Genomic DNA, 27,838 nt, shown 5'->3' with positions numbered 1-27,838 from the left:
TTAAATATCGACACTGTTTTATTTGAAATATCAAAATATTAAACAGCAGCCCAGTTACAGGGGTTATTAACATCAGCAGAAACAAACCCCAACTGTCAGAATGAACATGGTTCAGCCGGGATGTGATTAACAGCAGCAATAATAGTAGACTCCCACCCCTGCAGTCACTTGTGAACTTGCTGGTGTGTCAGCAGGATGGATGAATGAGTGAATCTCTTCCCACACTCAGAGCAGGTGAATGGGCTCTCCGTGGTGTGAACTTGCTGGTGCGATAGAAGGTTAAATGAACTAATGAATCTCTTTCCACACTCAGAGCAGGTGAACGGTCTCTCCCCAGTGTGAATACGCTGGTGCGTTAGAAGGTTGGATGAACTAGTAAATCCCTTCCCACACTCCAAACAGGTGAATGGCCTCTCCCCAGTGTGAACTCGGTGGTGTTTCAACAGACTGGATGACTGAGCGAATCCCTTCCCACACTCAGAGCAGGTGAACGGCCTCTCCCCAGTGTGAACTCGCTGGTGTGTCAGCAGGTTGGATGACTGAGTGAATCCCTTCCCTCACTCAGAGCAGGTGAACGGTCTATCCCCAATGTGAACTCGCTGGTGCTTTAGCAGGTCGGATGACAAATTGATTCCCTTCCCACACTCACAGGTGAACTGTCTCTCTGTAGTGTGAGCTCCCTGGTTTGTCAGCAGGTGAGATAACTGAGTGAATCCCTTCCCACACTCAGAGCAGGTGAAAGGCCTCTTCCCAGTGTGAATACGTTGGTGCTTTAGAAGGTTGGATGACTGAGCGAATCCCTTCCCACACCCAGAGCAGGTGAATGGCCTTTCCCCAGTGTGAACTTGCTGGTGTGTCAGCAGGTTGGATGACTGAGTGAAATGCTTCCCACAGTCAGAGCAGATGAACGGCCTCTCCCCAGTGTGAACTCGCTGGTGTGTCAGCAGGGTTGATGATGAAGGGAATCCCTTTCCACACATGGAGCAAGTGAATGGGCTCGCCCCAGTGTGAACTTGTTGGTGTGTCAGCAGGTTGGATGACTGAGTGAAAAGCTTCCCACAGTCAGTGCAGATGAACGGCCTCTCCCCAGTGTGAACTCGCTGGAGTGTCAGCAGATGGGATGACCGAGTGAATCCCTTCCCACACATGGAGCAGGTGAACGGTCTCTCCCTGGTGTGACTGCGTCGATGAGTTTCCAGCTCAGACGGGTAACTGAATCCCTTTCCACAGTCCCCACATTTCCACGGTTTCTCCGTGGTGCAGGTGTCTTTGTGACTCTCCATGGTTGGATGATCAGTTGAAGCCTCATCCACACACACAACACGTGTAATGGTTTCTCCGTGCTGTGAATGGTGCGATGTTTTTTCAGGTTGTGTAACTGGTTAAAGCTCCTTCCACAGTCAGTGCACTGGAACACTCACGCGGGTGTGTGTGTCTCGGTGCTTCTCTAGTCACGCCGATTTGTGAAATCTTTTCCTAAAGACAGAACAAGCAAATAATTCTCCTGCCATATTCAAAGGCCGATGATATTCAGGTCCGGAGGAATCAAGTGACTCTGTCAGATCTTGATGTGATGTTTGGTTTATGTTTCCTGTCTGAAAATCTCCCCTTCTAATACTCTGTAAAAGGAGATTACAGAACTCATCACTAAGTACAGAACAGACAATTCTAGTTTCTATGGAACATTCTTTCCTCTCTTGTTTCCCCAAAGCTGCAAATCCCCGTTCCGCACTCTCCCTCCTCCCTGTGCTGAAAGCCAAACACATCGCACGTCTCAAGACAGTTTGTCCTCCGCTCCCAGTTTTCACCACCAACTCTGGCTGGGTGCAGTTTTACACTCACTGGTTCCCCTCCCTCTCCTCCCCTGAAAGTGCTGACTCTGGCAGGTTTCAGTTCGACACTCACTGGTTCCCCTTCCTCTCCTCCCCTGAAGGTGCTGACTCTGGCAGGTTTCAGTTCGACACTCACTGGTTCCCCTTCCTCTCCTCCCCTGAAGGTGCTGACTCTGGCAGGTTTCAGTTCGACACTCACTGGTTCCCCTCCCTCTCCTTCCCTGAAGGTGCTGACTCTGGCTGGGTTCAGTTCTACACTCACTGGTTCCCCTCCCTCTCCTTTCCTGAAGGTGCTGACTCTGGCTGGGTTCAGTTCTACACTCACTGGTTCCCCTTCCTCTCCTCCCCTGAAGGTGCTGACTCTGGCAGGTTTCAGTGCTACACTCACTAGTTCCCCTCCCTCTCCTCCCCTGAAGGTGATGACTCTGGCAGGTTTCAGTTGTACACTCACTGGTAACCTGAAATATAACAGAAAATAATGGAAATACTCAGGCAACATCTGTCGAGATAGAAATTAGAGTTAAGGTATCAGGTCACTTTCTTTTCATCAGAACTGGAAAATAGGAGCAGGGGTCGGCCCTCCGCCCCCTCGAGCCTGCTCCGCCATTCAATAAGATCATGGCTGATCATCAACCTCAACTCCACTTTCCCGCCCCATCTCCCTATCTCTTGATTCCCCGAGACTCCAAAAATCTGTCTATCTCAGTCTTGAATATAAGTTTTAAATAAGTGCAGAGGCAGGGAAAGGGGAGGAAAGACAGGAGTGATTAAATGACAAAAGGGATGATGGAGCAAGGCAAAAGGAGATGGTGATGGGACAAGAAACAAAAGATGGGTCTGGAGGAGGTGTAAATGGTAATAGGAGATCATTACCAACAGCTGCTGTACTAAACAATGGGAGCAGTGGTTATGGTGAAATTGTGGAAATCAATGTTGAGTCCGGAAGATGAAATTCTGTGCCTCGAGCTTTATTAGAACAGTGGAGGAGGCCGAGGACAGCGAGGTCAGAGTGGGAGTGGTCCGGAGAATTTCAGTAACAAGCGATCGGAAACTCAGAGTCATGCTTGCGACTGAACGAAGGTATTCCGCGATGCGATCACCCAATCTGCATTTGGTCTCTCCAATGTCGAGGACACTGCATCACGAGCAGCGAATACAGTATACTAAATTCAAAATAGTACAATAAATCGTTGTTTCACCTGGAAGGAGTGTCTGTGGCCCTGGACGGTGGGAAGGGAGGAGGTGAAAGGGCAGGTGTTGTATTTCCGATTTTAAAGTAGGAAATGAGGCAATTAATTTGTGCACAGAAAGCTCCCACAAACAGCAATGAACAGATAACGTATTTTAGTGATGTTGATTGAGGGATATATATTGGCCAGGACTTTGAGGTAACTCCCCTGCTCTTCTTCAATATAGTGCCATGGGATCTTTTAAATCCACTCTAGTTGCAGTCGGGTCCTCGGTTTAACGTCGCATCACAAGAGACGACACCTCTGACAGTGCAGTGCTGCACTGGAGTGCCAGCCTGGATTTTTGTGCTCAAGTCTCTGGAGTGGGACTTAAGCAGCTCTGAGAACAAGGGGATCTAAATCTGGGCCCATCTGTTACAATTCTATGGGCTGTAAACTGTCTCCCCAGCATTTACCAGCGCCTTCAGGAGAGATGCTGAGAAAGCCCCTGTGTGCAGAGTGAGAACAAAATCAATGAGTCAATGATTTTCTCTCCCGGTCACTGGGACCCTGAAGCCCCGCCCACTCTTTGTTGCTTTACAAATATGGACAAAGAAGTTCCTTTGAACCATCCCGTAATATAACTATATCACATAAGATGTGACATCAGTTATTTTCTGCATAATTTATCTTTTTTGATCCGATTTCATAAAAATCCTCCACACACATTGCATATGACAGGGGACAAGAGAGAGAGAGGGAAACAGTCTCCATTTCTCCTTCATTTACAGACCCTCCCTGGTCTGTCACCAATTCTCCTTCATTTACTGATGCTCCCTGACCAATCACCAATTCTCCTTCATTTACAGACACTCCCTGACCATTCACCATTTCTCCCTCAATGACAGATGCTCCCTGACCAATCACCAATTCACCTTCATTTACAGACCGGTCTGTCACCATTTCTCCTTCATTTACAGATGCTCCCTGACCACTCCATGTTTCTGCTTCATTTGCAGACGCTCCCTGACGAGTCACCGCTTTGTGGACCTTTCTGTTGTGGCTTTCAACAATAAAAACCCTGTGGGGTGGAGCAAACATTGCAACATTTGGTAGTGAAATGGATTAGTGCAGGACAGACAGCAGGGATTATTTGAGGAAATAACACAGTGCAGTGAGAAAGGAAATGCAGAGGATGTTGTGTAGATGGATTGTCAAAGGGTGTTTGATAAGGTGCCGGACAGGAGGCTTGTTGATCAAATCACGGTATTAAAGGGAGTGGGGCAGCGTGGAGAGGATGTTGGGTAAAGGGCAGAAAACAGAGAGTAGTGGTTAATGGAGGTTTTTCAGACTGGAGGGATGTAAACAGTGGTGTCCCCAGGGTCAGTATTGGGACCATTGCTCTGCTCAATATAGAGAAATGATCTGGGCTTGAATATATGGGGCACACGATCAAAATCTCCAGAGGAGACCAAAAAAGGGACGATGGCCAACTGTGAAATGACTGTAAGTAGTTTCAGTATGAATACACAGGTTTGTAAATAGGGTGGGTAGATGTCAGATGAAATGTAACCGAGATAATTGTGAGGTGATATTTCTTTGTCCCAAAATGTGTGAGGAAAAGTACATTAAATGGTAAAAATGTAAAAGCAGTAGAGAAGCAGAAAAGGAAAGGGGTGTTAGATTCTAGCTAATGCCTTGTAACATCGGTGGTATGAGACGTGAATTGGCTAGAATAGACTGGCAAATGATACTTAAAGGATTGGTGGTGGATAGGCAATGGCAAACATTTAAAGATCACATGGATGAACTTCAACAATTGTACATCCCTGTCTGGAGTAAAAATAAAACGGGGAAGGTGGCTCAACCGTGGCTAACAAGGGAAATTAGGGACAGTGTTAAGTCTAAGGAAGAGGCATATGAATTGGCCAGAAAAAGCAGCAAACCTGAGGACTGAGAGAAATTTAGAATCCAGCAGAGGAGGACAAAGTGTTTAATTCGGAGGGGGAAAATAGAGTATAAGAGGAAGCTTGCTGAGAACATAAAAACTGACTGCAAAAGCTTCTATAGATATGTGAAGAGAAAGAGATTAGTGAAGACAAATGTAGGTCCTTGCAGTCAGAATCAGGTGAATTTATAATGGGGAACAAAGAAATGGTGGACCAATTGAACAAATACTTTGGTTCTGTCTTCACGAAGGAAGACTCGAATAACCTTCCGAAAATACTAGGGGACCGAGGATCTAGCGAGAAGGAGGAACTGAAGGAAATTATTATTAGTCAGGAAATTGTGTTAGGGAAATTGATGGGATTGAAGGCTGATAAATCCCCACGGCCTGATAGTCTGCAGCCCAGAGTACTTAAAGAAGTGGCCTTAGAAATAGTGGATGCATTGGTGATCATTTTCTAACAGTCTGTCGACTCTGGATCAGTTCCTATGGACTGGAGGATAGCTAATGTAACACCACTTTTTAAAAAAGGAGGGAGAGAGAAAACGGGGAATTATAGACCGGTTAGCCTGACATCGGTAGTGGGGAAAATGCTGGAATCAATTATTAAAGATGAAATAGCAGCGCATTTGGAAAGGATTGACAGGATCAGTCCAAGTCAGCATGGATTTATGAAAGGAAATCATGCTTGACAAATCTTCTATAATTTTTTGAGGATGTAACTAGTAGAGTGGACAAGAGAGAACCAGTGGATGTGGTGTATTTGGACTTTCAAAAAGCTTTTGACAAGGTCCAACACAAGAGATTGGTGTGCAAAATTAAAGCACATGATATTGGGGGTAATGTATTGACGTGGATAGAGAACTGGTTGGCAGACAGCAAGCAGAGAGTCGGGATAATCGGGTCCTTTTCAGAATGGCAGGCTGTGATTAGTGGGGTACCATAGGGCTCAGTGCTGGAATCCCAGCTATTTACAATATACATCAATGATTTAGATGAAGGAATTGAGTGTAATATCTCCAAGTTTGCAGATGACACTAAGCTGGGTGGCTGTGTGAGCTGTGAGGAGGATGCTAAGAGGCTGCAGGGTGACTTGGACAGGTTAGGTGAGTGGGCAAATGCATGGCAGATGCAGTATAATGTGGATAAATGTGAGGTTATCCACTTCGGTGGCAAAAACATGAAGGCAGATTATTATCTGAATGGCGGGCAGATTAGGGAAAGGGGAGGTGCAACGAGACCTGGGTGTCATGGTACATCAGTCATTGAACGTTGGCATGCAGGTACAGCAGGCGGTGAAGAAGGCAAATGGCATGTTGTCCTTCATAGCTAGAGGATTTGAGTTTAGGAGCAGGGAGGTCTTACTGCAGTTGTACAGAGCCTTGGTGAGGCCACACCTCGAATATTGTGTTCAGTTTTGGTCTCCTAATCTGAGGAAGTACGTTCTTGCTATTGAGGGAGTGCAGCGAAGGTTCACCAGACTGATTCCCGGGATGGCAGGACTGACATATGAGAAGAGACTGGATCGACTGGGCCCGTATTCACTGTAGTTTAGAAGAATGAGAGGGGATCTCATAGAAACATATAAAATTCTGACCGTTAGATGCAGGAAGAAAGTTCCCAATGTTGGGGAAGTCTAGAATCATGGGTCACAGAGTAAGACTAAGGGGTAAGCCATGTAGGACCAAGATGAGGAAAAACTTCTTCACTCAGAGAATTGTGAACCTGTGGAATTCTCTACCGCATAGAGTTGTTGATGTCAGTTCGTTAGATATATTCAAGAAGGAGTTTGATATGGCCCTTATGGCTAAAGGGATCAAGGGGTATGGAGAGAAAGCAGGAAAGGGGTACTGAGGTGAATGATCAGCCATGATCTTATTGCATGGTGGTGCAGGCTCAAAGGGCCGAATGGCCTACTCCTGCACCTATTTTTTATGTTTCTATGTTTCCAGACTCCCACCACCCTTTGGGTAAATAAATTTCCCCTCATGTCTCCTCTATACTTCCATGCAATTACTTTAAATCTGGCCCTCTGGTTGTTGAACCCTCTGCCAAGGAACACAGGTCCTTTCTATCCACTCTATCCAGGCCCCTTATAATCTTATACACCTCAATCAGGTCTCCCCTCAGCCTGCTCTGTCCCAAAGAAAACAGACCTAGACTATCCAATCTTTCCTCATAGCCAAAGTTCTACAGACCAGGCAACAATCTGGTAAATCTCCTCTGCACCCTTTCCTGTAATATGGTGACCAGAACTGCACACAGTACTCCAGCTGCAGCCTAACCAGTGTTTTATGCAGTTCAAGCATACGTCCTTGCCTCTTGTATTCCATGCCTCGACTGATAAAGGTAAGTATTCCATATGCCTTCTTAATCACCTTATCTACCTGGCCTGCTACCTTCAGGGATCTGTGAACCTGCACTCCAAGGTCCATTTGTTCCTCTACACCTTTCAATGCCGTACCAGTTAATGTGTATTCCTTTGTCTTGTTAGACTTCCCCAAATGCATTACCTCGCACTTCTCCGGATTGAATTCCATTTATCACTGTTCTGCAGCTTTCTTAATTATCAACTACACAGCCTATTTTAGTGTCATCTGCAAACTTCCTAATCATATCCCCAACATTCAAGTCTAAGTCATTGATACATACCATAAAAAGCAAGGGACCCTGCACTGAGCCCTGCAGAATCTCACTGGATACAGCCTTCCAGTCATAAAAACGCCCATCAACCATTACCCTTTGCTTCCTTCCTCTGAGCCAATTTTGGATCCAACTTGCCTCTTTACCTTGGATCCCATGGGCTTTTACTTTCGTAACCAGTCTGCCATGTGGGACCTGATCAAAAGATTTGCTAAAATTCACGTGCACGACAATATATGCACTGATCTCATCGACCCTCCTGGTTACCTCCTTGAAAAATTCAATCAAGTTAGTCAGGCACGACCTTCCCTTAACAAATCCATGCTGACTGTCCTTGATTAATCCATGTCTTTCCAAATGAAGATTTATTCTTTCCGTCAGGATTTTTTGCAATACTTTTCCCACCACTGAGGTTAGCTGACTGGCCTGTAATTACTTGGTCTATCCCTTTCTCCCTTTTTAAGCAAAGGTCTTGGTCGGCTGGCGCGGACACGATGGGCCGAAATGGCCTCCTTCCGTGCTGTACATTTTTATGATTCTATGAAAAAGTATCGTTTATTCCTACTCTGTTTTCTGTCCATTAACCAATCATCAATCCATGATAATATATTACCCTTAATCCCATGAGATGTATTTTAGCCATGTTATGTTAAAGGAAGAGAGGTTGTTTCCACTGGTCGGGGAGACTAGAACTAGGGGGCACAGCCTCAAAATACGGGGAAGCCAATTTAAAACCGAGTTGAAAAGGAATTTCTTCTCCCAGAGGGTTGTGAATCTGTGGAATTCTCTGCCCAAGGAAGCAGTTGAGGCTAGCTCATGAATGTATTCAAGTCACAGATAGATAGATTTTTAACCAATAAGGGAATTAAGGGTTACGGGGAGAGGGCGGGTAAGTGGAGCTGAGTCCACGGCCAGATCAGCCATGATCTTATTGAATGGCGGAGCAGGCTCGAGGGGCTAGATGGCCTACTCCTGTTCCTAATTCTTATGTTCTTATGTTATCTCTAAAACCTACAAGGGGTTCAGATACACAAATCTTTAAAAGTAGGAGGACAAGTTGATAAAGTGGTTAAAAAACACATGGGATCCTAGGTTTTATAAATAGGGCTGTGGAGTACAAAAGGGCAAAGGTCATGTAAACCTGTACAAATCATTGGTTGGACTGCAGTTCGAATATTGTGTCAGGTTTTGGGGATCTTACACCAAGAAGGATGTGGAGGCCATGGAGAGGGTGCAGAGAGATTCACTGAGATGATACCAGGGAAGAGAGGCTTTAGTTATCAGGGGAGATTGGAGAAACTGGGGCTCTTTTCATTAGAACAAAGGGTAATTGGAGATCTGAGGGAGGTGTTCAAAGTTTGATCAGGTAAATGAGGAAAAACTATTTCCACCAGTTGGAGAGTCAGTAACTCGAGGACATCAAATTCAAATCATCACCAAAAGGCTCAGACCCAGGGAGGAACTATCGAGCACACTGTACAACAATGTTTCGGACACTCACTGTCCCTTCGGATCTATGTCCGGGGGAGGAACTGATGCGTTTTTTTTATCTTTGTGTTAAATGATGTTCACATCGAGGTGACAGATGTCAGTGCTGGGGAATGGGGTATTCTGAGATCATATTGTCTGCCTGAAGCACTGTGCAGTCAGGTACAGCATGGGTTAAATACAGAGTAAAGCTCCCTCTACACTGTCCCATCAAACACTGCCAACCCATAATGAGCAGAGCTCAGGGAGGTTGGTTGCTAGGCACTGCAGTGATGTCATAAACAGGGCCATTCAGCCCAGCTGGTCCTCTCCTTGTCCCTTTAAAGGTGGAGAGCTGGGACATCCTGTCTCAACACACATCCCGCCCTGTTCATACAGAGAATCCCCGGGGAAGGCCCAGGGCCCAGAGTGTGGAACACAACCAAGGGGGAAAGAGGAGGAGAGAAGAGGAGGTAAATGAAGGAGTTGGGACTGAGGGCCACCAAGCTGAAGTTTTAGAGGAAGAGTGAGTTCAGTAGTTTAAGATCCAGGGAGAGAACAAGGCACATTGCACAAATTGCTACTATTTTACCCTTCTCTTCACTCTACCCCTGAAGGTGCTGACTCTGGCTGGGTTCGGTTCTACACTCACTGAATCCCCTCCCTCTCCTCCCCTAAAGGTGCTGACTCTGGCTGGGTTCAGTTCTGCACTCACTGGTTCCCCTCCCTCTCCTCCCCTGAAGGTGCTGACTCTGGCTGGGTTCAGTTCTACACTCACCAGTTTCTCTCTAATATGTGACCCATGTGCCCAATCTCCATGTGTGAACCTCGACAGTGAGTGTCGACAGGCTATTCCACTATCCTCACCTGAGGCCTCATACGTGCATTTTCCAGCAGGGTCACTGATCCCTCCTCCCAATGGCTCAGTGGGTAAAGGTAACGCCCAGTGTGACTGAGTCACATTAACAGGACAGACCCAGGTTTAATCCCGTCTGCATATCCTCACCACCTAATCCCCTGTAAAAGGAGTTTACAAATGTCATCACTGTAGGAACATAGGAACAGGAAAAGACCATTCGGCCCTTTGAGCCTGTTCCGCCATTCAATTAAATCATGGCTGATCAGTATTTTAATTCCGTCTACCTGTCTTGGTTCCATCGCCCTTAATACCCTTGCCTAAGGAGAATCCATCAATCTCAGTTTTGTAATTTTCAATTATCTCCCAGCCTCAGTTTTATTGGGAACAGAGTTCTGGATTTCCACTATCCTTGAAGAATATAAGAGGATATGAAATAGGAGCAGGAGTGGGCCATGCGATCCCTCGAGCCTGCTCCGCCATTCAATAAGATCAAGTCTGATCTTGTATTTCAGCTCCACTTTCCCGCCCTATCCCCGTATCCCTTGATTTCTTTAGTGTCCAAAAATCTATCGATCTCAGCCCTGAATATACTCAATGACTGAGCATCTGGGGAAGAGAATTCCAAAGATTCACTACCCTCTAAATGAAGAAATTTCTCCTCATCTCGGTCATCTCTGGGCCTTAGCCTGAAACTGTGACCCCCTAGTTCTAGACTCTGAGCCAAGAGAAACAGCCTCTCAGCATTTGTGTGAGGAAGTGCTTCCTGACATCACCCTGAACGGCCTAGCTCTGATTTGAAGGTTATTTCCCCATGTTGTGGACTCCCTCACCACTCCTTGAGTGGTCTGCATAGAGCGGTCTTAAACGGAGTGCACTTAAACAGAATGGTTTATTTGGGAACTTGGAAAGAGTGGGAATTGGGAGAAGAGGGGGAAGGAGTTGCAGTTTTTTGCCCACACTGTTTGTAGTGTTTTGTGTTACAGGTAAATATTTAATGTCATTATCCATTACTAAATGCAGATCAAGTAAGAAGTCAAAGAACTAAACTGTAAACTAAGTTACTTTAAATACAAATGTAATTACATTTAATTAAATAGAACAAGGTGATACAAGGCTGACAGTGCTGGTGGTGTGCCACAATTGCAGCATGTGGGAGTTTGTGAGAGCAAACACCTTTGCAGGAAGTACCTGCATCTTGAGGAGTTTCAGCTCAGAGTTGTTGAGCTGGAGTCTGAGTTGCAGATATTACAGGGTATCCGGGAGGGGGTGAGTTACCTGGACACTTTGAAAAGGAATGTAGTTGTGGCAGGGGACAATATAGTCAGAGGGATAGATACTGTTCTCTGCAGACGCGACCGGGATTTTTGACGGTTGTGTTGCCTGCCTGGTGCCGGGGTTAAAGAATCTCCTCACGGCTGCAGAAGAACTTGGAGTGGGAAGGGGAAGATCAGTTGTCGTGGTCCATGTAGGAGCCAACGACATAGGTAGAACTTGGAATGAGGTTCTGCTGAAAGAGTTTCAGGAGTTGGGGTCCAAATTAAAAAGCATTTTCAGGTTGGCAGGCTGTAACTAGTGGGGTGCCGCAAGGATCAATGCTTGGGGCCTCAGCTATTCACAATATATATCAATGATTGGGATGAGGGGACCAAATGTAATATATCCAAGTTTGCTGATAACACAAGCTAGGTGGGAATGTAGTTGTGAGGAGGCTGCAAAGAGGCTTCAAGGGGATATAGACAGGCTACGTGAGTGGGAAAGAACATGGCAAGTGGAATATAATGTGGAGAAATGTGAGGTTATCCACTTTAGTAGGAAAAATAGAAAAGCGGAGTATTTTTTTAAATTGTGAGAGATTGGGAAATGTTGGTGATCGGGTGTCCTTGCATACAAATCACTGAAAGTTAACATGCAGGTACAGTAAGCAATTAAGAAAGGAAATGATATGTTGGCCTTTATTTCACGGGGATTTGAGCATAAGAGCAAAGATGTCTTGCTGTAATTATATAGAGCCACGGTGAGACCACACCGAGAGTATTGTGTACAGTTTTGGTCTCCTTACCTAAGGAAGGATATACTTGCCACAGAGAGAGTTCAACAAAGGTTCACCAGACTGATTCCTGGGATAGGGGGATTGTCCTCTGAGGAGAGATTGAGTAGACTAGGCCTATATTTTCTAGAGTTTAGATGAGATGCGATCTCATTGAAACATACACAATTCTTACAGGACTTGACAGGGTAGATACAAGGAGGATGTTTCCCCCCTGGCTGGGGAGTCTAGAACCAGAGGTCACAGTCTCAGAATAAGGGGTCGGCCATTTAGGACCGCGATGAGAAGAAATGTCTTCACTCAGAGGGTGGTGAATCTTTGGAATTCTCTATTCTAGAGGTCTGTGGCGGCTCAGTCGTTGAGTATATTCAAGACAGAGATTGATAGATTTTTGAATATTAAAAGGAATCAAGAGATATGGGGACAGTGCAGGAAAGTGGAGTTGAGGCAGAGGATCTTATTGACTGGCGGAGCAGGCTCGAGGGGCTGAATGGCCAACTCCTCCTCTTATTTCTTGTGTCTTATCTCCTTACGGACCTGCCACATAAATACTGTGGCTACAAGAGCAGGTCAGAGGCTGGATAATCTGCAGCGAGTGTCTTAACTCCTGACTCCCCAAAGCCTTTCCACCATCGACAAGGCACAAGTCAGGAGTGTGATGGAATACTCTCCATTTGCCTGTAAGAGTGCAGCTGCAACACTCAGAAGCTCAACATCCAGGACAAAGCAGCCCGCTTCATTGACACCCCATCCACCACCTTAAACATTCACTCCCACCACCACCAGCGCACTGTGGCTGCAGTGTGTACCATCTACAAGATGCACTGCAGCAACTCCCCAAGGCTTCTTCGACAGCAGCTGCCAAACCCACAACCTCTACCAGCTAGAAGGACACAGGCAGCAGGCACATGGGAACATCACCACCTCCACGTTCCCTTCCAAGCCACCAAGACACCATCCTGATGGGAATATATCGCTGTTCCTTTATCGTCGCTGAGTCAAAATCCTGGAACTCCCTCACTAACAGCACTGTGAAAATACCTTCACCACGCGAACTACAGCAGTTCAAGAAGGCGGCTCACCATCACCTTCTCAAGGGAATTGTTTAACAGGGGTTCACACTGACTCACCTGACAGGCCGACTCAGGATCCACCCCTCAAACACTGCGATTGGTTGTAGAACACGCTGCTCCCTGGGCCCTCCGGCCTCCGAGCTCTCTTCCTGTTGGTTCCCAGGGCAATCAATCACCACTCGCCAACATTATGCTGCCAGATGAAGTTGAGGGGCTCAGAGGAAAAAATAAAATGAGGCCGTGAATCTGAGTTAATAAATAAAATTAGAGAAGCATGATTAAATTTATAAACAAAACTATTTAAAGTCAAATCAAATGGATTGTTGCACTTAATATATTCCTTTTGGGCCAAGTGGAAAACTTGTGATGTGTGGGCTGTGCAGAGTGACTGTGCCCGGTTACACAGCGTGTCCCTGGCTCTCCGCTCCAAGTGCACATGTTTCAGCTCACATCCAACTGACTGGATAAACCTCGTCCGTCTAAACTCCATCACAGAAATATCAGCATTTGATGTTTAGTTATGCTAAACCTTTATAAAACACTGGTTAGGCCTCAGCTGACACATTGTGTTCAATTGTGGGCACCACACTTTCAGAAGGATGTCTATGCCTTAGAGAGGGTGCAGAAGAGATTTACTAGAATGGTACCAAGTATGAGGGACTTCAGTTATGTGGAGATACTGGAGAAGCTGCGGTTATTCTCCTTGAAGCAGAAAAGGTATAGAGGAGATTTGATAGAGTGTTCAAAATCATGAAGAGTTTTAATAGACTAAATAAGGCGCAACACTTTCCAGTGGCAGAAGGTTTGGTAACATGAGGACACAGAGTTCAGGTGATTGGCAAAAGAAGCAGAGGCGACATGAGGAAACATTTTATAAGCAGCGAGTTGTTGCAATCTGGAACGCACTGCCTGATAGGGTGGTGGAAGCAGATTCAATAGTAACTTTCAAAAGTGAATTGGATAAATACTAAAGGGACAATATTTGCAGAGTTATGGGGAAAGAGCAGGGGAGTGGAACAAACTGGATAGCTCTACCATAGAGCCAGCACAGGCATGATGGCCGAATGGCCTCCTGCGCTTTTTCATTCAATGAAAATGGCAGATGATCTTCCCAGAATGCTCCGACCACATATCGCCAGCATAACCAAGACTGCCTATTTCCACCTCCATAACATCGGCGGTATCCGCCCTTGCCTCAGCTCATTCTCTGCTGAAACCCTCATTCATTCCTCGGTTACCTCTAGACTTGACTATTCCGACACAGTCCTGGCTGGCCTTCCACATTCAACCCGACATAATCTTGAGCTCAGTCAAAACTCAGCAGCCCGTGTCCTAACTCGCACCAAGTCCCGCTCACCCATCACCCCTGTGCTCGCTGACCGACATTGGATCCCAGTTAAGCAACATCTCGATTTCAAGATTCTCATCCTTGTTTACAATTCCTTCCATAGCTAACCCCTCCCTATCTCTGTTATCTCCTCCAGCCCCACAACCCGCCCCGCCCCCAGCCCCACCATGTCTGCGCTCCTCTAATTCTGCCCTCTTGAGCATCCCTGATTATAATCACTCAACCATTGGTGGCTTGTCTTCTGTTGCCGAGGCCCCAAGCTCTGGAACTCACTGCCTAAACCGCTGTGCCTCTCTACCTCTCTTTCCTCCTTTAAGATGCTCCTTACAACCTACCTCTTTGACCAAGCTTTTGGTCACCTGCCCTAATTTCACCATATGTGGCTCAGTGTCACATTTTTTGAGAAAAGCAATATATTATATAATATAATACAAGATTACAAGATGTCGTTGGCAGGACCACACCGCGCATGGTCAGCACACGACCACACCGAGCATGGTCAGCACACGACCACACCGCACATGGTCAGCACACGAACACACCGCACATGGTCAGCACACGACCACACCGCACATGGTCAGCACACGACCACACCGCACATGGTCAGCACACGAACACACCGCACATGGTCAGCACACGAACACACCGAACATGGTCAGCACACGACCACACCGAGCATGGTCAGCACACGAACACACCGCACGTGGTCAGCACACGAACACACCGCGCGTGGTCAGCACACGAACACACCACGCATGGTCAGCACAAGACCACACTGAGCATGGTCAGCACACGACCACACTGAGCATGGTCAGCACACGACCACACCGCACATGGTCAGCACACGACCACACCGCACATGGTCAGCACACGACCACACTGAGCATGGTCAGCACACGACCACACCGCACATGGTCAGCACACGACCACACCGCACATGGTCAGCACACAACCACATCGCGCATGGTCAGCACACGAACAGAACGCGCATGGTCAGCACACGACCACACCGAGCATGGTCAGCACACGAACACACCGAGCATGGTCAGCACACGACCACACTGAGCATGGTCAGCACACGACCACACCGCACATGGTCAGCACACAACCACATCGCGCATGGTCAGCACACGACCACACCGAGCATGGTCAGCACACGACCACACTGAGCATGGTCAGCACACGACCACACCGCACATGGTCAGCACACAACCACATCGCGCATGGTCAGCACACGAACACACCGAGCATGGTCAGCACACGACCACACCGCACATGGTCAGCACACGACCACACCGCACATGGTCAGCACACGACCACACCACACATGGTCAGCACACGACCACACCACACATGGTCAGCACACGAACAGACCGCACATGGTCAGCACATGACCACACCGCACATGGTCAGCACACGACCACACCGACCATGGTCAGCACACGACCACACCGCGCATGGTCAGCAACGACCACTCCCCCATCCATCCGGCTCGCTCTCGCCTGCGCGCTGGCGGCCTTTACCCGAGGCTCTGTGGCGGGCGGTGATTCTCCCGACCCGGAAGCTCTCCGGGCGGGGGAGTGATGTTTGCTTAACATCCGAATGCAAGCAGGGCCGAGCCGGAAAATCGACCCCCAAGAGTCCCGGGTGGCCCACCCTGGCCACGAGCCGATTCCGTTTGACCACAGCCACGTGATCCGCACAGCGCCACAGTGAGTGGGCGGTGCCTGGAGGACAGAGAGCGCGGCGGATCCTCCAACCAATCCGGGGGCCCAAGGGGCAAGGCTTCAGGGGAACTTCACTCAGCATCAGTGCCGCACCTGCCCTGGGAGTGTTTGATGGGACAGTGTAGAGGGAGCTTTATTCTGCCCATCGTGTCTGCGCCGGCCGACCAAGAGCTATCCAGCATAATCCCACTTTCCAGCTCTTGGTCCGTAGCCCTGTAGGTTACGGCACTTAAGTGCACATCCAAGTATTTTTTAAATGTGTTGAGGGTTTCTGCCTCTACCACCCTTTCAGGCAGTGAGTTCCAGACCCCTACCTCTCTGGGTGAAGAAATTTGCCCTCATATCTCCTCTAAATCTTCAACCAATTACTTTAAATCTGTGTCGCCTGATTGTTGAGCCCCTCCGCCAAGGGAAACATATCCTTCCTATCCACTCTATCCAGGCCCCTCATAATTTTATACACCTCAATCAGGTCTCCCCTCAGCCTCCTCTATTCTGAAAAAAACAGACCCAGCATGTCCAATCTTTTCTCATAGCCAAAATTCTCCAGTCCAGGTAACATTCTTGTCAATCTTCTCTGCACCTGTTCCAGTGCAATCACATCTTTCCTGTAATGTGGTGATCAGAACTGCACACAGTACTCCAGCTGCAGCCTGACCAGTGTTTTATACAGTTCAAGCATAACCTCCTTGCTCTTGTATTCCATGCCTCGACTAATAAAGGCAAGTATTCCACATGCCTTCTTAACAATTTTATCTACCTGGCCTGCTACCTTCAGGGATCTGTGAACTTGCACTCCAAGGGCCCTTTGTTCCTGTACACTTTTCAGTGTCGTACCATTTGATGCGTACTGCCTTGCCTTGTTAGACTTCGCTGAAGTGGGGCTAATGAGCTCTGTTATAATTAAAGCATTAAGAATGGATCTCGGAATTAAAACGAGCTGACATAGGCTTTTGTAGTGGTCAAATTTACAAGGGTGTTTAAAAGGAAATGACATATCAGAATGATTAATTGTTACAAGCTGTGTAACCTGAGGACAATTACAGGATGCCCAATTACAGGAGGCCCAACTGTTGAACCACCGGAAACCCAGAGGGGCAGATAAACAGGGCAAGGGGTCAAAAGTGACACAATGGAAAAACTCCATCTGGTCAAGGCAAGAGAGATAAGATAACATTCCAATGTGCTAATGAACTTTTGGGACACAGTGAGGTTTATGGAAAAATACTGGAGATAGGCGTGGTCAGGATTCTACCTTTTACTTTGAGTGACAAGGGTTTTGACCATTCAAATCAAAGTATGTCTCATATATTGAATGTCTGGCCATTATAGGCTGAGGAACTGTATTAAAAACCCTGTGTTTTCTTTGTTCTGAGGACAGCTCAGCAACCGATTGACTGCAGACTTGTCTCTCCCTTGCAAGAAATTAAAGACTACTTGAATCTTCGAATCCAGACCTGGTGTTGAGTGTTAATTTTAAAAATTCCACTACAATTGGCGCTGCGAGCAGGATCTCAAACAGGCGGCGGACACCAGCTGATGGAAGCCATGTCAAAGGTGTGAGTATGCTTTAATTACAACGCACAGTTAGGACAAGGGCAGAAATCTGTCTGATGTCAACTGCCTGAAAGATCTGAATCTGCAGATCTGGCCGAGACTTCAAGTAGTCAGCGGAAGATCTCAGGTGAAACAATTATGATTGGTTATGTAGAAGTGTGACTGTGTAACGTTGCGATTGATAATTGATAAGATTGCAAGTAATAGTCTCACTCATGAGGAGTAAGTAAGGGACGTACTGCTGACAACCAATAAGGTTGCAAGTATTAGTCTCACTCAGGGCAGGTAAGTAAGGGACGTACCGCTTACCACCGATAAGGTTGCAAGTAATGGTCTCACTCGTGAGGAGTAAGTAAGTAACATAGAAACATAGAAAATAGGTGCAGGAGTAGGCCATTTGGCCCTTTGGGCTTGCACCACCATTCAATATGATCATGGCTGATCATGCAACTTCAGTACCCCATTCCTGATTTCTCTCCATACCCCTTGATCCCTTTAGCCGTAAAGGCCATATCTAACTCCCTTTTGAAAATATCTAATGAACTGGCCTCAACAACTTTCTGTGGTATAGAATTTCACAGGTTTACAATTCTCTGAGTGAAGAAGTTTCTCCTCATTTCGGTCCTAAATGGCTTGCCCCTTATCCTTATACTGTGACCCCTGGTTCTGGACTTCCCCAACATCTGGAACATTCTTACTGCATCTAACCTGTCCAATCCCATCAGAATTGTAATATGTTTCTATGAGATCCCCTCTCATTCTTCTAAATTCCAGTGAATATAAGCCTAGGGATGTACCAATAGGTTACAAGTATTAGTCTCACTCAGGCACGTACCACTGATAACCTATAGCCATGGGAAGTGAGAAACTCGAGTGGGGACCAGGGATCCCTGACACGGTACCTAGCAGACAAAAATTAAAAACTAATTGAAATAATGATTAAACAAAATTGGAAACCAGACGACCCACCCGCTGAACAAAGAAAATGGTTGGAGTCGGAAAAGAAACAAAAGGAGGAGGAAGCCCTCGTTTTAGTCACTCACATGTATTATCAATTAAGTAAATGGCCCAGACTATTGACTGAGAAAGTGACGAAATAAACTGACAGTAGATGTGATGATGACAGCATCCATCAGGACACACAAAAAGGAACAAGAGTTATAACAGACTTCGGGTGTTCTACCCCCGCCAGCAGCCCCCATCAATTAGAAACGTGGGGGGTGGGGGGAGCGGGGGTAGGACACCCGAAGTCTGTTATAACTGTAACAGTCTGACAAATGTGGTGGAAATGTAGAGCGAGAAAGGCTCTTTGTAATGCAAAAAAATGAGGGGTCGAAGTTAGTTGCTATGGCGACCGTTTCAACAACAAAAAAGCAGGAAGCAATTCTAAAAGGAGATGTTCAGTGGGAATCCAAACCATGAATTGTAGGCATTTAACAGCAAAAAGTGCTAAAATCTACAGGGGCAACAGATTATGGTGCAGATTATAAAACTAACATTAAATGGTACGACACTGAAAAGTGTAGAGGAGCAAAGGGACCTTGGAGTGTAGGTCCACCGACCCCTGAAGCTAGCAGGCTAGGTAGATAAGGTGGTTAAGAAGGCATATGGAATACTTGCCTTTATTAGTCACGGCATGGAATACAGGAGCAGAGACGTCATGCTTGAACTGTAGAAAACTAGTTGGGCCACCACATTACAGGAAAAATGTGATTGCATTGAAGAGTGCAGAGGAGATTGACAAGAATGTTGCCTGGACTGGAGAATTTGGCTGTGCAGAAAGATTAGAGATGCTGGGTCTCTTTTCTTTGGAATAGAGGAGGCCTGAGGGGAGAATTTATTGAGGTGTATAAAATTAGGTGGGGCCGAGATAGAGTGATAGGAAGGTCCTGTTTCCCTTGGCGGAGAGGTCAACAAGCAAAGAGCATAGGTTTAAAGTAATTGAAGGGAGGTTTAGAGGAGATATGATAGGGATCAGAAAATGAAAATTGATTTAAGGAATAATGGATAACTAGTTATGACCGAATCAAAAGGAGAAAAGGGAAGATCATGTTTCTTTCTTACTGTTCGTGTTTTTCTTTGATGTTTCAGCAAAGTTTTAAGAAAACATGTTTGGCTGTGGCTCCTCCCCCTTTTCCAAGTGGCATTGGGAAGTTTAATATTGGAGTTGCTGAGATTAATTAACCTATTAAAAACCAGACTTTTATTATGGCCATGATCAAATTCTGGTTGATGTAAATTGTGTGGAGAGTTTTTAGTTCCGGACATAAGGCATTTCACATTAATAATTGGTATGATTTTTTAAAAATTTTGACCAATGTGTAACTGGGGAGAAAACGATGAAATACTATTATGTGCAAAGGTGTTTTACTGAATGTTAATTTTGAGAATAAAAACACGGAGACTTTATAAAAGTAAAATTTTTAACTGGAGAGTTTAAACTGACAAAGACTGCAGGCTGAAGTCGACAATGATTAATGGTGTCTGTGTTTGTCAGCTTTCGAAACAAAGGAAGTTAACTCTTCACAGGCAGCTGTGAACTGTTTTAACTCAGTGGGTAATACCTTTGAAACAGTATGATCCAAAGGGAAGTGGACAGGACACGGGAACTGGAAGAATCTCCTCGGGTCCCAGATTTAGAACTACCTCCTGTCCACAGACATACCTCGCAAACCCTGCCAATCTCACAGAGTAGTAAGAGACATATCGTGAATGGTCGAAGTAGGGAACGGCCGAGGGTATAGGATAGGGGTACATTTACAGCTGCATGGTAATCATACCGCTGTAACCGCCCATTATATCAAGGGGTGTAAGGACGGGACCGCGGTTGTACAATCAGTAGTTTTAAAAAAAGACTCATCCAAAGGCTCCTTCTCCAACGAATAAACAGATTTGTGGGAAAAGCGAATTGTTTGTCATAAACACATCCCAGGGCCAACAAATGGGCTAATGGTAATCTCAACTCAGGTGATATTGTACCATGATGTGCATCACAAAGTGGCACCTGTAATATTGAATCTGACCAAAGTGGGACTACCTGGGTGGTGCAAGCCTAAAACAGCGCAGCTACATAGGAGAATGAGCAAGGGAGTTTGGAAAACAGCCAGTATAACCTGCACTGAATTCAGGGAGAGTGATGGGCTTGATCGTATCTTGTTAAGAATGATGCCGAGACTATTGGGGAGAATCATAACAGGAGGCAGTGAGGCCTGATTAATATGTTGCAACTGGTTTAATGCTAAAAGGGGGTAAACAAGATTATAGAAGGAGAACAAATAGTCTTCAACAAAACGGTTCGAAGTAATGTATGGATCTTGGTAAGTGGAACAAGCCCAAGGAAACCTGCAGCATATTGCAGAGGGAAAGCTCTCTTTCTGGGTAACTGATCAAGACCTAGGGCAATGTCCACTTATCAACTTACTAAGACTCTGTGCCAAGTCAGAAGGTTGGTACAGGTGTACCCGGTGGCACGAGTGTCATTTACAGGAACAGACTGACATCACCCTGTTAGAGATAGTAGGGTATTACTCAAGCATGCCGGAGAAAATTTAGTAGGATACAATGAACACGGAAAATTAACCCGGATGGATGGGATAACATGGAATTGCACCATGAAGGTAATTGCGGGACAGCATTTTCCTGTATGATCTGTATAAAGAGGGAAGGTGAATATTGTGTCAGCACCATACACCGGGAATACCAGTATGGTACCAACCTGACTTGTCCCATTGCGACAGGAACCTTTTGTATTACCCCAGTCCAAACTGTGAGATTTGGGGCGCGGGTTTCATTAAGTAATTATTTGCGAAGGTAATAAATATCATGAGAAAGGAGTTAAAAGTTTAGCTGCCAAAGGGAAGATATAATGAATTTGGATAGTTAATTGGGCCAATTGAGGACCAAGTACAAAGGGCATTAAGCGAAATGGGGACGAGAGAGTCACAACGGTTAGACGCTGAGGTGATACTTATGGAACATATGATCGAGATAGTCCGACAATGAACCATGAGACTGTGTGGTTTTTATGTTATCTATTGTCTATCAACAACCGACACACACTATTGGTATGCGACAAGGGTGGCAGCTGTTAACACATTTGACATAGCCAGTATAGACCAAGATGTTCAAGACTTAGCCCATCGTTTGAGAACCCTTTTGCGAAAGAAAAACGATCGGACTTCGCAGTTGTCAGAAATTGGGGACGCAAAAATGCTGCAAATCGAGGAAATCCGAGAGCCTCATGCCCAAACTGTCAATAAGATAAGTGTGCGACTTAATGATCTAACCCAAGAAACACAAAGAACTTGTATGTGCAATGTACATAGAACATAGAAAATATGTGCAGGAGTAGGCCATGGCTGATCATTCACCTCAGTATCCCTTTCCCGCTTTCTCTTCACACCCCTTGATCCCTTTAGTCGTAAGGGCCACATGTAACACCCCTTTGAATATATCTAATGAACTGGCCTCAACAACTTTCTGTGGGAGAGAATTCCACAGGTTCACAATTCTCTGTGTGAAGAAGTTTCTCCTCATCTCAGTCCTAAATGGCTTACCCCTTATCCTTAGGCTGTGACCCCTGGTTCTGGTCTTCCCCAACGTCGGGAACATTCTTCCTACATCTAACCTGTCCAATCCCGTCAGAATTTTATATGTTTCGATGAGATCCCCTTTCATTTTTCTAAATTCCAGTGAATACAAGCCCAGTTGATCCAGTCTTTCTTGATAGGTCAGTCCCACCATCCCGAGAATCAGTCTGGTGAATCTTCGCTGCACTCCCTCAATAGCAAGAATGTCCTTCCTCAGATTAGGAGACCAAAACTGGACACAATATTAAAAGTGTGGTCTCACCAAGGCCCTGTACAACTGCAGTAAGACCTCCCTGCTCCTGTACTCAAATCCTCTCGCTATGAAGGCCAACATGCCATTTGCCTTCTTCACCGCCTGCTGTACCTGTATGCCAACTTTCAATGACTGATGTTCCATGACACCCAGGTCTTGTTGCAGCTCCCCTTTTCCTAATCTGTCACCATTCAGATAATAGTCTGTCTCTCTGTTTTTGCCACCAAAGTGGATAACGTCACATTTATCTACATTATACTGCATCTGCCATGCATTTGCCCACCCACCGAACCTGTCCAAGTCACCCTGCAGCCTCTTAGCATTCCCCTCACAACTCACACTGCCACCCAGCTTAGTGTCATCTGCAAACTTGGAGATATTACATTCAATTCCTTCGTCTAAATCATTAATGTATATTGTAAATAGCTGGGGTCCCAGCACTGAACCTTGCAGTACCCCACAAGTCACTGCCTGCCATTCTGAAAAGGACCCGTTTATTCCGACTCTTTCTTTTCTGTCTGCCAACCAGTTCTCTATCCACGTCAATACATTACCCCCAATACCATGTGCTTTAATTTTGCACACTAATCTCTTGTGTGGGACCTTGCCAAAAGCCTTTTGAAAGTCCAAATACACCACATCCACTGGGTCTCCCTTATCCACTCTACTAGTTACATCCTCAAAAAATTGTAGAAGATTTGTCAAGCATGATTTCCCTTTCATAAATCCATGATGACTTGGACCTATCCTGTCACTGCTTTCCAAATGCGCTGCTATTACGTCTTTAATAATTGATTCCAATATTTTCCCCACTACCGATGTCAAGCTAACCCCTGTTTTCTCTCTCCCTCCTTTTTAAAAAAGTTGGCTTACATTAGCTACCCTCCAATCCATAGCAACTGATCCTGAGTCTATAGAATGTTGGAAAATGACCACCAATGTGTCCACTATTTCTCGGGCCACTTCCTTAAGTATTCTGGAATGCAGACTATCAGGCCCTGGGGATTTATCGGCCTTCAATCCCATCAATTTCCCAAACACAATTTCTTGACTAGTAAGGATTTCCTTCAGTTCCTCCTTCTCGCTAGACCCTCGGTCCCCTAGTATTTCCGGAAGGTTATTTGTGTCTTCCTTAGTGAAGACAGAACCAAAGTATTTGTTCAATTGATCTGCCATTTCTTTGTTCCCCATTATAATTTCACCTGATTCTGACTGCAAGGAACCTACATTTGTCTTCACTAATCTTTTTCTCTTCCTATATCTATAGAAGCTTTTGCAGTCAATTTTTATGTTCCCTGCAAGCTTACTCTCATACTCTATTTTCCCCCTCCTAATTAAACACTTTGTCCTCCTCTGCTGAATTCTAAATTTCTCCCAGTCCTCAGGTTTGCTGCTTTTTCTGGCTAATTTATATGCCTCTTCCTTGAATTTCACACTATCTCTAATTTCCCTTGTTAGCCACGGGTGAGCCACCTTCCCCATTTTATTTTTACACCAGACAGGGATGTACAATTGTTGAAGTTCATCCATGTGATCTTTAAAAGTCTGCCATTGCCTATCCACCGTCAGCCCTTTAAGTTTCATTCGCCAGTCTATCCTAGCCAATTCACGTCTCATACCATCGAAGTTACCTTTCTTTAAGTTCAGGACCCTAGTCTCTGAATTAACTGTGTCACTCTCTTTCTTAATGAAGAATTCTCCTGTATTATGGTCACTCTTCCCCAAGGGGTCTCGCACAACAAGACTGATAATTAATCCTCTCTCATTACACAACATCCAGTCTAGGATGGCCAGCTCTCTAGTTGGTTCCTCGACATATTGGGCTAGAAAACCATCCCTCCATGCACTCCAGGAAATCCTCCACCGTATTGCTACCAGTTTGGTTAGCCCAATCTATATGTAGATTAAAGTCACCCATGATAACTGCTGTACCTTTATTGCACTGTTTGATGCCATCCCCAACCTCACTACCACTGTTCGGTGGTCTGTACACTTCTCCCACTAGCGTATTCTGCCCTTTGGTGTTCCGCAGCTCCACCCATACAAATTCCGCATCATCCAAGCTAATGTCCTTCCTTACTATTGTGTTAATTTCCTTTTTAACCAGCAACACTACCCCATCTCCTTTTCCTTTCTGTCTATCCTTCCTGAATATTGATTATCCCTGGATGTTGAGTTCCCACCCTTGGTCACCCTGGAGCCATGTCTCCGTAATCCCAATTACATCATATCCGTTAACAGCTATCTGCGCAGTTAATTCATCCACCTTATTACGAATGCTCCTCGCACTGAGACACAGAGCCTTCAGGCTTGTTTTTTTAACACTCTTTGTCCTTTTAGAATTATGTTGTAATGTGGCCGCTTTTGATTTTTGCCTTTGATTTCTCTGCCCTCCACCTTTCCTTATCTCCTTTCTACTTTTTGCTTCCGCCTCCATTTTACTCCCATCTGTCTCCCTGCATAGATTCCCATCCCACTGCCTTATTAGTTTAAACCCTCCCCAACAGTACTAGGAAACAATCCCCCTGGGACATTGGTTCCAGTCCTGCCCAGGTGCAGACCGTCCAGTTTGTACTAGTCCCACCTTCCCCAGAACTGGTTCCAATGTCCCAGGAATTTGAATCCCTCCCTCTTGCACCATTCCTCAAGCCACGTATTCATCTTAACTATCCTGCTATTTCTACTCTGACTAGCATGTGGCCCTGGTAGCAATCCTGAGATTACAACTTTGAAGTCCACCTTTTAATTTAATTCCTAGCTCCCTAAATTCAGCTTGTAGGACCTCATCCCGTTTTTTACCTATATCGTTGGTACCTATATGCACCACGACAACTGGCTGTTCACCCTCTCCCTCCAAAATGCCCGGCAGCCACTCCGATACATCCTTGACCCTTGCACCAGGGAGGCAACATACCATCCTGGAGTCTCGATTGCGGCCGCAGAAACGCCTATCTATTCCCCTTACAATAGAATCCCCTACCACTAAAGCTTGCCCACTCTTTTTCCTGCTCTCCTGTGCAGCAGCGCCATCCATGGTGCCATGAACTTGGCTGCTGCTGCCTTCCCCTGATGAGTCATCTCCCCCAACAGTATCCAAAACGGTATATCTGTTTTGGAGGGAGATGACCGCAGCGGACCCCTGCACTACCTTCCTTCCACTGCTCTGCCTGATCGTCATCCATTCCCTATCTGCCTGAGTAACCTATACCTGCGGTGTGACCAACTGACTAAACGTGCTATTCACGACATCCTCAGCATTGCGGATGCTCTAGAGTGAGTCCATGCGCAGCTCCAGTGCTGCAATGCGGTCTGTCAGGAGCTGCAGCATTTATGAGAATGATTCCAGGGATGTGGGACTTCAGTAACATGGATTAACTGGAGAAGCTGGAGTTGTTCTCCTTAGAGCAGAGAAGATTTCATAGAGGTGTTCAAAATCCTGAGGGGTCTGGACAGAGTAGAGAGAAATTGTTCCCATTGGTGGAAGGATCGAGAACCAGAGCAAGTTGTCAGGATCCAGAATGCACTGCTTTTGAAGGGGTGGTGGAGGCAGAGTCAATCACTGCTTTCAAAAGGGAGTTGGATAAGTACCTGAAGGAGAGAAATCTGTCGGGCTGCAGGGAAAAGGCAGATGAGTGGGACTAGCTGAGGTGCTCTTGCAGAGAGCCGGCAAGGGTTCGATGGGCCAAATGGCCTCCTTCTGTGCTGTAACCATTCTATGATTCTAACGACACCCAGCTCTACCTCACCACCACTTCTCTCAACCCCTCCACAATCTCTAAATTGTCAGAGTGCTTGTACGACATCCAGTACCAGGTGAGCAGAAAATTCCCTGTCACAAAATCCGTTCCCTAGCCACCGACTCCATCTCTTTCTCTAGCATCTGCCTGAGGCTGAACCAGACTCATCACAAACTTGGTTTATATTTGACCCTGAAATGAGCTTCTGAGCACATATCTGCACCTTAACTAAAACCACCCATTTTCACCCCCATAACATTGCCCGTCTGCATTCCTGTCTCAGCTCATCTGCTGCAGAAGCCATCAAGCATGCCTTTGTTACCTCTCGACTTGACTATTCCAACAAACTCCTGCTGGCCTCCCACAATATACCCTACATTATCCTGAGGTCATCCAAAACTCGGCGTCCTAACTTGCACCAAGTCCCGCTTACCCCTGTGCTCGCTGACCTACACTGGCTCAGTTTTGCAACACCTCATTTTCAAAATTCTCATCCTTGTTTACAAATCCCTCCATGGCCTCGCCCCTCCCTATCTCTGTAGTCTCATTCAGCCTCACAAGCCCAACCCTCTCCCCATATATCTGATCTCCTTAAATTCTGCCCTCATGAGGATCCCAAATTATAAACAGTTCGCTATTGGTGGTCCTGCCTTCTGTTTTTAGGCCCCAAACTCTGAAACTCCCTCACTCTGCAGGTAGGGGGATTAGAGCGTAAATTTCTTCACCCAGAATTTAGTGGGAGTCTGGAACTCACTGCCTGAAAGGGTGGTCGAGGCAGAAACCATCATAACATTTAAAAAGTGCTTGGATCTGCACTTGAAGTGCCGTAACCTACAGGGCTACAGACCAAGAGCTGGAAAGTGGGATTAAGATGGATAGCTGTTTGTCGGCCGGCGTGGTCATGATGGGCTGAAATGGTCTCCTTCCATGCTGTAAATTTCTGTGATTCTAAATCTCTCTGCTTCGGTGACAAACTATTCTCTTATAACGCTTCTCTCAAGCACCTTTGGATATTTTACTAGGTTGAAGGCGCTATATAAATCCAGGATGGTGTTGTGAGGTGATGAAGAGCCTGTGCCCTGGTTACGGTGGTGAGGTGATGACGCGCCTGTTGCCAGGGTTACTATTGTGAGCTGATGACGCGCCTATTGCCCAGGTTACTGTGGTGAGGTGATGACGCGCCTGTTGCCAAGGTTACTCCATCTCGCGGGCACTGGGACACTGAAGCCCCGCCCACTCAGTGTTTCTGGCCATGGAGATTGCGCAAGCGCCGTGACCCCGCCCTGTGCAAAATGGAGGCCAGTGACCGCGCTACCCGGGCCTGTCACCGCGGGACAAACCCGGGGCCTGTGGGCTATGATTCTGCGCCTGAGGCCTACAGCGGGGGTGTGTATGTGTGTGTGAAGTTCCCCGGCCCACCTGCGGATCCAGATCCTCCCCCGCGCCCACAATCTCCTACCGCCTCCCTGAATAGTCCGGTCCAGTGACGTCCGTCTTCTCCGCTCGCGCATGCTCAGTGAGAGAGACACGGCCTTAGCTCCGCTCATTGGGGCGCCTCAAACCCCGCCCCTCACACACTCCGATTGGTT

General features: G+C 46.3%; 1 protein-coding gene and 1 long non-coding RNA gene across 5 annotated transcripts in view; one reads left to right on the top strand and one right to left on the bottom strand.

Annotated features, from left to right (window-relative positions):
* On the bottom strand, positions 1 to 27,758 carry LOC139273768 (zinc finger protein 239-like). Of its 3 annotated transcripts, XM_070890838.1 has the most exons (4): positions 27,669 to 27,758; positions 13,096 to 13,284; positions 3,937 to 4,082; positions 1 to 1,619 (listed from the first exon to the last, which is right to left on the bottom strand). In XM_070890838.1, exon 4 carries the CDS (start codon positions 1,281 to 1,283, stop codon positions 558 to 560), a length of 726 nt encoding a protein of 241 aa, XP_070746939.1. In that variant the 5' UTR covers positions 1,284 to 1,619; positions 3,937 to 4,082; positions 13,096 to 13,284; positions 27,669 to 27,758; the 3' UTR covers positions 1 to 557. The 3 variants fall into 3 exon arrangements, with proteins under 3 accessions (XP_070746939.1, XP_070746938.1, XP_070746940.1); XM_070890837.1 differs by lacking the exon at positions 3,937 to 4,082; XM_070890839.1 differs by lacking the exons at positions 3,937 to 4,082; positions 13,096 to 13,284; positions 27,669 to 27,758 and adding an exon at positions 9,927 to 9,966.
* LOC139273805 (uncharacterized) overlaps positions 1 to 27,838 on the top strand; it is a 37,409-nt gene that overhangs the window by 2,461 nt on the left and 7,110 nt on the right. For both annotated transcript variants that reach the window (XR_011595371.1, XR_011595370.1), the window contains exon 3: positions 17,495 to 17,670. This is a non-coding gene — a long non-coding RNA (uncharacterized lncRNA). The remainder of the gene's footprint in view (positions 1 to 17,494; positions 17,671 to 27,838) is intronic.

Source organism: Pristiophorus japonicus, chromosome 9 (genome assembly GCF_044704955.1).
Source record: "Pristiophorus japonicus isolate sPriJap1 chromosome 9, sPriJap1.hap1, whole genome shotgun sequence".
Taxonomy (NCBI): Eukaryota; Metazoa; Chordata; class Chondrichthyes; family Pristiophoridae; genus Pristiophorus; species Pristiophorus japonicus.
The sequence above is the reverse complement of the archived record's forward strand: the minus strand, read 5'-3'. Positions and strand labels throughout refer to the sequence as shown.

Excerpts from the sequence above, each read along its gene's own strand:
- LOC139273768 (XM_070890838.1), bottom strand. The coding sequence starts at position 1,283 with ATGGAGAGTCACAAAGACACCTGCACCACGGAGAAACCGTGGAAATGT.